Genomic DNA, 12,403 nt, shown 5'->3' on the forward strand with positions numbered 1-12,403 from the left:
TCTGAAGCCATGCTGCCTCCCATTAGCTATAATGTGGCTTTTTAATAATGCCATTGGCTCAGTTGACCATAATGCATCATCAGGTTCCATACTGCTAATGGCAAGTAGAAGCTTTACATATGGATCAGGATGGCCTTGAACTCATTTTGTAGCCCACGCTGGCCTCAAACTTGCAATGATCCTCCTGCCTCAGCCTCCTGAGTGCTAGGATTACAGGCATGTGCCACCATGCCCAGCAGCATCCCTCCCTGTCCAAAAAACCCAAACCCCTATGACCACATGAGGCCTGGGGGGAACATCTAGACACAAACCATAACAGTAGATTTGAGGCATCTTAGAATTTGAAGCATCTTGGAATTTTGTGGAGAGATTCTTATTTTGCTTATTTGTAGGCTGATTTTCTTTTGTGGTTCAAGTGGTTGTTACCAGGTTCTGTGAGGACAAGAACTCTTGGGTTACTGAGGAACCTGAGGTTCCAGATTCTTGGAAGCTTTCCCTCAGGTACTTGTTGGATGCATGAGTGAATGGATCACCTGCAGTCTTGGACAAGGAGTGTTTGGTTCTGGGTGTTGGATGGTAGGAACACACTGGAAGAGATCATAGTGCCAGCTCATTCATTTTAGTTAAATTCTGAGTTTGAGGTGTGCCTTCTCTAGGGCCTTTGTGGGCTGTGTCATATGTTTCAGTACAGTGTTTCACAAGCAGAGTTTGAGCTGGGTGGTCTCCAGGTCCTTTATACCTTTTGAATTACCTGTAACTAAGTACATGGCTTTGTTCATGGAGTCTTAGGACTTGCATTTGAAACAAAATCTCACTTTCTAGTTGTGTGGACTTGGTGCCAGCCTGTTAATTTTGACATTTCTTCATTTGTAAAATGAAGACCCAACTTCATTTTACACAACTACTCTGTGTAGTTGTGAGTTTATAAGTATTATTTACAAAGCCCATATAATTGGCAGAAAGTAGGTACTCTCAGTATCTGGCAGCCCTGTTAGCATTCTCATATATGGTTCATTATTGAAAACTCTTGCAGTAAGAACTGTTGCAGTGTAAGTGGGAAGGGAGAAAGTGCGGAAATGAAGACTAGTAGGAAAGCAAAGCATCCCTCTTGGCTCTATCTTGTGTAGTCTCAGTAATCGCCTACATTTCTAGTGTGAGCTAGTAGTCACTCTTGCAAATAAGGCTTAAGGGAACCAGAAAGAAGTCCAAATGCCATCAGAAAGGTGTCTGTCTTCTCTTTCTATTTGTTGATGCATGTACTTTTATCTGCTCAGTGTTTGTGCCTTCAAATCCCCAGGTCTCCAGGCTTTGGGTTGTCACTGGTTGCTGAGACCACCAATGGCACCTTCCTCAGTGCTGAACTGGCCTCCAACCCCCAGGGCCAGGGCACAGCTGTGCTTCCTGAGGACCTGGGCAGGAACTGTGCCAGGCTGCTGCTTGAGGAGATCCACAGGGTATGTATATCCTCAGCCTCTCTGGGTGCTCAGAGATGAGCAGTCTGGAAAGAACAGTTTGGTGTCCTCATTCTTACTCTTCTTCAGGGATATAAGCCAAGGAGTTAACCTGTGCATATATGCTTTAAACGATTTAGCCTTAACTGGATCAGTTGAACTAGTCAGCAGAAATCCAGCTTCACTGGTTTGGGACACAGAGCAGGTACATTTTAATGGGGCAGAGGAGAGATCTGCAACAGACTCATGAAATAAAATGAAGATTAGAAGAACATAAAGCAGGTAGGGTGAAGGTGGTAATTACCATGTCATGCTGACCAAATAGGGAACCATTTCTCAGTGCCACCAGTTGTTATGGGAGTGGGGAATCACTGCTTTCTGATTTTTCACAGCTTGAAATCTGTATTTGTGTGTGGCAGTTCATTCAGATGTAAAATAATCTTAACAGGCTATGCTTTGCAGCATATTCTAGAGCACAGAGGAATGTTAAGGAAGGAAAGCCTGTGTCACAGTGTGGTGGTAGCTTTGGAAAGTGTAAGAATCTGGGACCGGAGACTGAGCACCGCAGCAATGAAGACAGCCCTTACCATGTGCTTCTGCAGCTCACATCACCCTGCTTTCTCAGTGGCAATAGTCTATGTCAGTTTATTCATGCGAGATGTGCATAAGCCTGCACACACTTTTACTGCTTCCCTAAAACAGTGGAACTGTTGACAGTAAGGAAGAAATTGTGAGGGAAGGGAAGACGGTGGCAGGAGGAATAAGTGCAGTTACTTGAAGATAACATTCTCTGAGATTCTGCCTACTTGGTTAGAGGAGGCCACAAACCTGGCTTAAAGATTTCAGTTAGTCTATACCCTCTTTTTTAAAAAAAAACTTCTTTCAGTTCTGGGAACAGAACCCAGGTCCTCTGCACTGAGCTATACACCAGCCCTTTTTGTTTTATATTTTGAGACAGATTCTCATGAAGTTGCCCCCACCAGGTACAAACCTGTAATCTTTCTGCCTTAGCTTCCCAGAGTGCTAGATTATAGGTACATGTTGCTGAGTCTGCACCTTTTTTGCCTTGGTTTTACATAAGGTGGGCAAAAATCATTTCCTACCCTTGCAGAGTTCAATTAGGCCATCTCTATGTTCTGGAGAGCCAGGCTTCATACTCTTGAACTGAGCACAAATGAGAACTACCCTCTGGGTTGCTTGCTGTTTGAGGGTATATAATATTAGTAAATTGACTCTCTTCTACATCTGAGAACCTTTTTTATATCTTCCTATTTATGTGTTTTTCCTGGTTCTTAAGAGTCTCCTGGGAGCAACAACAAAAAATCATAACTGAGTCCCGTAGTTAGGTTAAGTGGGTTCAGTGGCAACTTATGTTTTTCTTTTAGTTCTTCTTTTTCCATTGGTTCTGTTTATCAATTCCTGTGTGAGAGAGAAGACTAGATCACAGGTTCTGCTCAGAAGAAGCTTGCAGGCACAGTCTGCTCCCCAGATCCTAGACAGTATTCCTGAAAATGTGTCCTTTGGAACAAGAGAGACAAGTGAGAATTAACTGTTTTAGAATTAATTAAAATTAGATTTTCTAAATGCTCTTTATTGTCCATTTAGTTAAGAAGGGGAGATAAAGCGCCTACAGGTGTTCCCCCAAGAGTTGGGAAGTGGTAGAGGAAAGAGGTGAAATCCTATGGTGAACGTTTTCTGACATGGATTTTGTGCAAAGTCTGCCACAGATTTTTCTGGTGCTAAATTTAGTGCCACAGTGCATTTTTGATGCTAAGTTTAGTAATTTTAGAGTGAGGGAGGTATGTACTAACTAGGGCAAATGATGAAGAGGTTGCTCTACCTGTTAGTTCATGGAATCTGCTGTCTGCACATGGTAAGGGAAACAGATGTGCATGATGTTTGTGGGAGCTCAGGGAAACTCACTGTTGACTTGCACAGGTTTCCTTTTCCTGGTCCTTTGGTAACTGGCAGACTTCTGTCCCTTTCTAGAAGATCTTGGAAGAACTGAAAGGATCACATCGCAGAGCTGTGTAGTGGGATCCCATTGGCACAGCCAGAGTTTGGATTTCGTGCCCCATAAATAGCAGAGCATTAGCCTTAGGGTGAATGGACAGCCCACCAGCCCACTGGAGGAAAATCTTGTAGTCTGGATTTGGGTATTATTATTTTCTTTTTTTTAATTGAGATTTTCATTAAACCACTTTATTGTTCCTGGGTCAGATGTACTTTGTTTGTCATTAAGAAAATTCCCTTTGTGTGTCAGTTTGTCAGTGATCTTTAATTAATAGAAGGGTGGAAAAACTTCATGCCCTTTTAAATAATTCTTTACAGATCTGTGATGCAAGTGATTTGAATGAGCAGCAAAATCCCAATAATTTTGGAGGTGCTGTTTATGTTTACCAAAGTTTTAAGGCTTTGACCCAGTTCCTCCTGTTCATCAGTTGTCAGGTTTTCTCAATTCTGTATTAGGCTTCCTGGAACTGCTCTTTTCTTTGTGTCCTTTTCCATACTTCATCCACTTTGCACCCTTCCTGCTTGCTCCACCTTACCCATATTCACATCCCACCTCAGCCAGACCTGGATTATGTGTGGAAACTGGCTCTCCTCCCCGCCAAATGGGAAGTCCTTTTCAAATCCTATCCAGCCTCCCTCTGTTTTCCTCCAAACACTGGTCTGATCTCTTCACTCTTTTGTGCAGAGACTTTACTGGCTCTTCACTTTCCTGAAATACAAATTAGAACTCTTGACTCAGCCCACCCCTACCTCAGTCTGACTACCACTTTCTCTCTGCAGTTGTGCCTGGCTGTTGACTGGGCCGCATTGGCCCCCAATTCATTATTTTTCCCATCTTGCTTCTTTCCTTCCTCCCTAAAGCCTGGTCATTTTTCCAGGGCCAGGTCAGGTCTCTGCTTTGTGAAAACAGCCTCCCTCTAATGTTGGGTGACCAACATCCTGCACCTCATGTCTTGACATCTTGTAGTTCCCACCATTCCCTGCTGTGGTGCTCTGTACATGACCTCTAAAATATTAATCGCATTAAAACACTAGTCTAGTACCTGTATGAATAAGTTAGAAATGATGCAATAATAGCCCAAGGACAGGAAGCAGAGACTAAAGAGAACATTTTAAGGAATCTTCTGAAGGGGAACAGAATTAGATTTTTTGATGAGAGTTCCTGTTTTTTTTTTTTTTTTAGATGGAATAGAAACTTTTGTCCTAAATTTCACTGAGTGAGGTGAACATTATTCTTAGGTAATTTAGGAAGACCAGTAGATTTTCATCAAGGCTAGAGTAGTAAGGTAAACTTTTTTTTTCATATGTCCTCGTTAGGGTTACTAAATAAAGCCTGACAACTGGAGAATGAGTATTTGCATCTGCGAGTTGATTTGTTCCCTAACCTACATGCATTAAAAAAGAAGGGATTTTTGCTATAAATAGTGCTGGCCAGCCACCTGTTCTTTTCAGAGTCCAACCTCACACAGCAATGTGCCGTGGGTTAGAACTAGATTTTTTGCTGTGACTTGTGCAAAGTAGTAAAAATTCCAGGTCATCGTGCTCATATGATGTATAATGCAAGTGTAAATTGTGTAAATAAAGATATCCCAGATAGAATGATCAGAAATAAAGTCACAAACTTATTCCCCAATAGTGGGTAAACTTAAATTATCCAAACTGATTGAGAAAATGAAGACTGAAAGAAGAAAAATAACCAAAGCCATTGTGCCTCAGGAGAAAGTTTTTGAAAAGAGTTCTGAGCTGCTTATTGATTTGACAGAAAAAAGATGGGAAAACTCCAGGAATAATGGAAAAATAATAATAAGTATGGAAGGATCTGTCCATAACAGCACATCAGGTTCTAGGCACTCAGGAAGAAGTAGAGAAGACAGGTTTAGAGCATCATGAACAGTTCTGAGAGTGTTACAGTAAGCGTAGGAAAGCTGGAAGAATGTAAGATGTTTTAACGGTAAAAAACCTTTGTTATAGCTGCTGTTTCTCTGAGACAGGTTAGACAGAGGTGAGCAGCGTGCACTTACCCGTTGGAATTCATCTACTAGAAGCCATTATTCCTTTTTTGCTTTTATGCAATAAAATGTCCCACCCCTACTCCAATTTCTAAGGAAAGTTTTAGTTTTTTCTAGATTCTTTTCAGGAAATTTGAATATCTGTTTATTTTGATACCTCAGTTATTGTAATTGTGTTGGTTAACTGTTAGTTTAACCTCAAGTTAGTTGATACAGTGATTACTCTTTCAAAACTGTATTTCTTTGGGTCCTGAGTATGTTTTTGGTCTCCTCCCTTGCCTCACGTTTCCATTTCTGGTTTGTACAGTGATTAATCATTGAAGTGTTTGTATTTATAGGGTGGATGTGTAGACTCAACCAACCAAAGTCTAGCTTTGCTGCTCATGACCCTTGGACAGCAGGACGTTTCCAAAGTCCTCCTAGGACCAATCTCTCCTTATACGTAAGTTGTTTTCTTTCCACCTTGTATCTAGTTTAATTTTACATTTACACAAAATGACAAAAATGTGTTATACATATCCTGTCATATGACCATGTGTTTGTATTGACTTTTAAATGAGCCAACACCTGCCACTCAACCTGGAGTTTATTTTTGTATTTGGCCTTCCTTTCTTTTCTCATTCCCAACTGTCATTCCAGTGTAATTCAACTTGCGTGGTATATATTGGGCAGTTCTTTTATCTATTCTTAGATTTTATTTCCATTTTTGTGACAAACTTCTGGTTCTCTACAACTTGAATTTTGTTCTTAGTTTTTTAAAATCCGTGTTTTTCATAGAAGTTTCACTTGCTATGCTATGTGGACTTTTTGGTGATAGAATATTAGCTGTCTCAAAAAGGTGAAGAAGGACAAAGTTATGGGAATGCTCCTAGGCTAGTCAGGAAATTGTGGAGGTGAGTTTGGGTGTTTTTAGCAGAAATTGATTGCTGAGGTATAAAAGCAAACATTCTCCAAAGCAGTTAGGTTTGAATTAAAGAGAGTACAGTATAAAGAGGAAGGAAACAAAGAAACAAATGGCACAGTGAAAGAAGCATTTCTCTTTTATAAGAAAGGAGATCGATGGAAACTGGAGTATTGACACTGTGTGTTCACATGCATACGTGTGTTGATACACTTCAGGATGATTATGTGGCCATCTATGGAAGTAAATTGGGAGGGAGGAAGTGCTCAGCTAGATAAGAGACTGAACTGTCCTTTTTCGGTTATCATGGTACCGATGCTGTATGTCTGAAAGGTACAGTACTGTGATAACTGAAGAATGGTGGTGCCATCACGTTGAGAAAGATAGGAATAAAGACTGCAAAGAGGCCTACAGCAGAGAATCCTGGCCTTTAGGACATGGAAACCAGGAGTTTGAAGAGATTTTTTTGGGGAAAAAAATCACTTTTATTTTTAATTTTTGAGTTGGTGATGGTGGATGATTTTTTGAAACAGAAAAATAGAGAATACATTCTGTTAGCCGTGGGGGAAGACTGATAAGCAGGGAACTGGTGAGCAGTGCATTATCTCTTGATAACATGTGTAAAGTATTTCACAGGACAGGAAACCTAAAATTGAGTAATCCTTAGTGACATGCTAACCTCAGGAGTCAACACTGCTAAAATAGACTTGGTAGTGAAATATTTGAAGAGAAGGCAAAAGCTGGAGTACAGCAGCCTTAGTGCTGAGATTCATTTCCCATCGAGTTTACCGAAGCTTCTGGAAGCTGAGATCACCCTGAGCCCCACAGGCTTTTCAGCTGGTGTCATTACTACTAAAATCCCAAGCTCTTGTTTTGAGGCACCAGAAGGCCTTATAGCTTACACAGAAAGCATTGTCTTAAAATGTGTGTGGTCCTGGGTCATGGGTCTGGGAAATTTTATACTCTGCTTAGACCCTCAGCTTCACTGAAGATGATAAAATGTAAGGGGACATTTTTAAACATTTCTGTATCAGATGGCCATGGTGACACATACCTGTAATCCCAGCACTGAGGCAGGAAGGTCACGGTGAGTTTAAGGCCAGCCTGAACTACATAGTGAGACCCTGTCTCAAAAAAACAAAAAGATAGGGGCTGGGTATGTAGCTCAGTGGCACAGTGCCTGCCTGGCAAGCATGAGGCCCTGAGTTCAATTCCTTGTACCTAAAAAATAAATAAAATAAAAGTTTCTGTGTCATCCTTAGTATGGCCACATTTTCCTCTGTTAGGAATACTTGCCTCAAGGCTTCATGCAGAAGGGGCCTGTTATGGGACAGGAAAGAGAAGCCTCCCTAGTACCAGGTAGGAAAAGGAGTGTATTTTCAAGAAAGCTGTATTTTTGCCCTTTATCGTCATGGAAGTTTCCAGTGGCCCACAGTGATTAATGTGAAAGTGGTACCTTATAGGCATAATTAGCATCCTCCTTGTGGGTACCTCTGAAGGTGAATGGGACGGTGTATAGTCAGTCTCTTCATGATAAAGCGATCAGTTTATTCTGGTTGGATGCAAGAGCTTTAGAGAACAAAGTATCACATTTATCTTTATGTGCAAAGTCATAGGACTCTGTTTTATGGAATTTCACATTTCTGAAGAAAATCAGAAGCAAAAGACCTTCCTTGGTTAAAAAACGTATTTCTTCTGGCAAGTTGCACATGTTTTCATTTGTACAAATAGTGTTTTTAATGTCTTTTTGCAGAACACTGGAATGAAGAGGGATGTATTTTCTTTCAGTGTTGCTTTCAAACCCTTTCTGGAAAGTATAAGTCTCTGTGTTTCTCCCTTTTCTCTGCCTACTGTCTTGTTTTTTAGTGGTTTTTTTTTTTTTGACTATTTGAGAAAATGTCTACATGTGTGAAAATCTTGAAAGAGGCCAAAGACGTTTTTTCCAGTATAATAAAATAGTTTTGCCCAAAACCTTGCAATGTGGAAAATCTATTTCTGTTAAATTTGTTGAGTTTTTGTATATGTATGTGTGTATGTGATTTATAGTTGGTAACAGTACTTTTATCCTCTGCTCAAAGAGCTTACTTTTATAATTTATACTTTTAAAAATGAGGTTAATAGCAAGAAAAATAGATATCAAAGAGAATGTCTTAGCAGTTTTAGGAGCTGGATAGACAGAAGTTACCAGAACTCCCTGCAACTTGCCAGCGTGCAGACTTTGAAATCTGGCCTCTCTGGACTTGAGCTCTGGCTCTGCCATGGAGCCACTGATGGACTGCAATGTGGTCTGAGTATCTCTGAGTTTTATCTACAGATAAAATAGACGATTCTGGAATCATGGGCTCTGTGGAGCCTATGTGGAGCTTAATTGATTTTCAGTATTTGCTGCTCCTGGCAGCTTGCCCGAGAAGCTCAGTCAGTACTGGATGCCTTGGTTCCTGCTGGACACCCCTGCCTACCCCAGGCCCTTCTCCCTTCTGAGGTTTGTGAGTAACTTCCTCCAGTCATACTGACTTTGTTTAGTAATGTGACTAGAGGAAGTTACTCATGTGGTCCATACACGTATCTTACTTAATGAAGTTACTCATGTGGTCCATACACGTATCTTACTTAAGCATTCCCAAGAATTCTGTCAGATAGAAGTTTATTAAACAAACATGGTGCTTACTACAGCTAGACATTATTTCCTCTCCCCACCCACCCTTTTACTTTTGCTTTTGCTTTTGCTTGCTAGACTGAAGACTGAACCCAGGATCTCATATATGCCAGAGAAGCATGTTATGAAAGCTGCATCTTCCGCCCCATACTGTTTTAAGTGCTTGATAGTTTTCAGCATAACCCTAGGGCCATATAACACGGGTACTGTTACACACTCTGTCTTACAGGTGATAGGATTGAGGCGCACAGAGATCCTGGCACGTTCCAGAGTCACACACATAGGAAGTGGGATTCAGACCAGGACAGTTTTATCTGGAATTGCTGCTTTCTTAACCACTGTGTCTTACCATTATCGTTGAAAGCACTTTACCTAAGGCAGGATACCATACTGCATTTTTTCAGAAAAGTTCTTTCAGATTCTGATTCTTTAAAAATTCTGTTATAAAATGATCTCATCCCATCTTCAGTTGAAAGTTTAAAATAGACCCTGCCATGGTTTTTTCCTGATACTCTCCATTGCTTGAGAAAGTTTAACTCTCTTTAAACTCTGACTGATGAGGATGTCTTGAACCACCTAGCGGTAGGTCACACGTGTGAGGATCAACAGACTTAGTGACTTCTGCTCTCACCCAACTCACCTGCTACCCTCTAACTTACATTTGTGAAGTGCATTACAGCTCGTGTTTCGATGCTGTCACCTTTGTTATGTTTGAACCCCATTTTTCTGTTGAAAAAGAGGTCAATTACTTGCTCATAGTGAGTTCTTGAACAAATTTGGGCTGTGATCTTTGTCTTCCAACAATACAGCGAGGCTGGTTATGTTTCCTGTTAACTCTGTAAATAAATCCAGTAACTTAATGGGCTTTGGAAAAATTGTTACTGGCAGAAAACAAAAACAAATTACCAGTATATTTAAAAGTTGCCAAACAATGGCTACAAAGGATCCCATCAGGCAGAATATTTTCTGACCTCCAGATCTTTCCTTTAACTTCCAGAGCAATTTGTTGGACTTGGGATGCAGGGGTCCTAGATCTGCCCTGTGCGGAGGGGCTTGGCATTAGGCAGTGTGGAGCAGAGAGTAGGGCCTAGTGTGGTAGTTTCTTACTTCTGAATGGAGACCTGGAGAGATGAGCTGTGTGTTAGGGTCAGGATCCAGCAAGTCCTGAGTGGTGGGGAGACAATGGACAGGTGACTATGAGCCTGGTGGCCTTTACTTATTCACCAGCACTAGCAATGGAAGCAGCCCATCTTTTGAAAATACACAGGAAAAATTATCCCTGTGCTCCAGAATTCTCTGAAACCTGCTAATTAGATGCTCTGGATCATAGAAAAATCTTATTTTTTTCCTGGAAATAAATGATTTTATTTCTTAAAGGGGGACTCATTATATGTCTAACTCTTTAACTAAGAAATTAAAATTCTTCGCACAGGAGTTGCACAGAGATCCAGTTGCCCAGATGGCCCATCTGAAAAGCTGCTGGTTGCACTGTGTGGGTGGTCATCTGTCGAAGGGCAGAGCTGACTTTGGTAGCTCGCAGGTCTCCTTGTCCTGGCTTTGTGGTTGTATTTGGGAGTATGCATCTGCTGCATGCGAGTGAAGGAAGGAAAGGTGGTGAACTTGAGGAACAAACTGAGTGGGGCTGCAGCTCGTAGAGCCCTGGACTGTAGAGAGAGGTACAGAGCGACACCTGATGAGGCTCTGTCCCATGGCATGGAGACCTGGGTGAATCCATCTCATTTTCTTCAGGAAGCTATTTGATGGGATATGACATCATCTCTAAGTCATTACTCAGCTTCTAAGCTGTTCCTGCTTTTCAGTATCCCACACCCTGCTGGGCATGGTGGCACATGCCTGTAATTGCAGCACTCTTGGGAGGCTGAGGCAAGAGGATTGCTTCAAGTTCAAGGCCAGCATGGGCTACATAGTCTAAGGCCAGCCTGAACTACATGGTGAGACCCTGTCTCAAACAAAACAAACAAAAAACCCCCAAATATCCCACACTTTAGAGACACAGGAGAATGAGGCTAGAAGTGGGGATAGTTGGAAGCATATTGGTCCAGTCTCTTCTTCAGTTCTCCTCAGACAGGCTGAGAGGTTGGCAGCGTGATGTAAAAAGTCAAACTTTGCCTTTTTCTAAATGTTCCAAAGACTACAAATACTCCTCTAAGTTGCAAATGCAGAGCTGCACAATCAAGCTGTGTTTCTCTCATCCTTCTAGAGATCAAGCAAGCTGAGGCCCCGCAGGAATTCTGCCAGCTGGAGTGGGTGTCTGGTTTTTGGAGCACAGTTGAGTGATTCAGAGTGAAGCAGGCTGGGAGAGGCTGTGGATGTAGAGCATGCCTGAGGCCTGTGTTAGTCGGTGCGAAAGAGAGAACAGGCTGTTTTCTCCTTAGAATACAGATGAGTGGGTGAGATGGCTGGTGTTTTCTGTGCTCCTGCCAGCTGGAAGCTTAGCCCACAGATGTGACCTGTTTATCTATGGGTTTGACGTGTTTGTTTTCTTTTTTCCCTAGGACAGAGTGAGGGAGGTAGTGGAGTGGGTAGAGAGGGGGGATAAAAAAGAAATTTCTTTTGATTAGTGAGAAAGGAAAGCCAGTAGGGGGAGAAGCAACTTCCTTTACTGGTCAGGAATGTTGAAATCATTTCTCAAAATTACTTTTAGCTCTTAAGTTCTACTTGGCGCCTCTTTATTGAGGGTCTTAGTGCCTCTGGGGATAATGTGTTTCATCTGTAGACATCATTGGTGTTTATATAATTTATGGAGGGGGAGAAGACACTTATGGAGACAACAGTATATAAACATTTCATTAGACATTATAAATGCGAAATGCTGTGGAAACCGAGAGGGAAGGGAAAACCCTGTGGGTCAGCATTATTAGAAAGGAAGTCTTTGTAAAGAACTAACAAATGGGGTGAAGGTGAAGCTGTACAGTCCTAGGTGGATGAGAAAGCAGAGATCTTTCTGTGAGCCTGTCCACTTGCCTGACCTCTGATGCTCTGGGTGGTAATCAGGTCATGTTGGCTTGCAACGTGAGTCATTTCAACCAGACAGCATAAGGAGTCTTGCAGCCTGCCTCTCCCTGTTGCTTTTTCCCCCCTTTGACTATCAGAAGCCTGGGACGGAAAGGAAAATTCATTGCACTTGGCTGTATACTTAGTTTGGTATAGGGATGGCAATCAGAATCAATATTTTTTTTTAACTTCATAAATGTGTATTTATTTATTTATTTATTTATTTTAGGAATATTAGTTAAAATATAATTTATATACCACACAGTTTGCCCATTTAAAGTGTACATTTAATGGTTTTTAGCCTGTTCAGAGGGTTATGTAGCCACAACCACAATCTAATTTTAGGACATTTTCATCA

At 41.4% G+C, this 12,403-nt stretch overlaps 1 protein-coding gene across 4 annotated transcripts in view; it reads left to right on the top strand.

Moving 5' to 3' along the window:
- LOC100722908 (RNA 3'-terminal phosphate cyclase-like protein) overlaps positions 1-12,403 on the top strand; it is a 290,503-nt gene that overhangs the window by 55,154 nt on the left and 222,946 nt on the right. For all 4 annotated transcript variants that reach the window (XM_063250674.1, XM_003472188.5, XM_063250686.1 and 1 more), the window contains 2 exons: positions 1,298-1,454; positions 5,812-5,915. In XM_063250674.1, the coding sequence (XP_063106744.1) occupies positions 1,298-1,454; positions 5,812-5,915 (261 nt within the window). The remainder of the gene's footprint in view (positions 1-1,297; positions 1,455-5,811; positions 5,916-12,403) is intronic.

Source organism: Cavia porcellus, unplaced genomic scaffold (genome assembly GCF_034190915.1).
Source record: "Cavia porcellus strain 051 isolate PalLab524CR breed Dunkin Hartley unplaced genomic scaffold, mCavPor4.1 scaffold_1, whole genome shotgun sequence".
In the NCBI taxonomy this organism is placed as follows: domain Eukaryota; kingdom Metazoa; phylum Chordata; class Mammalia; order Rodentia; family Caviidae; genus Cavia; species Cavia porcellus.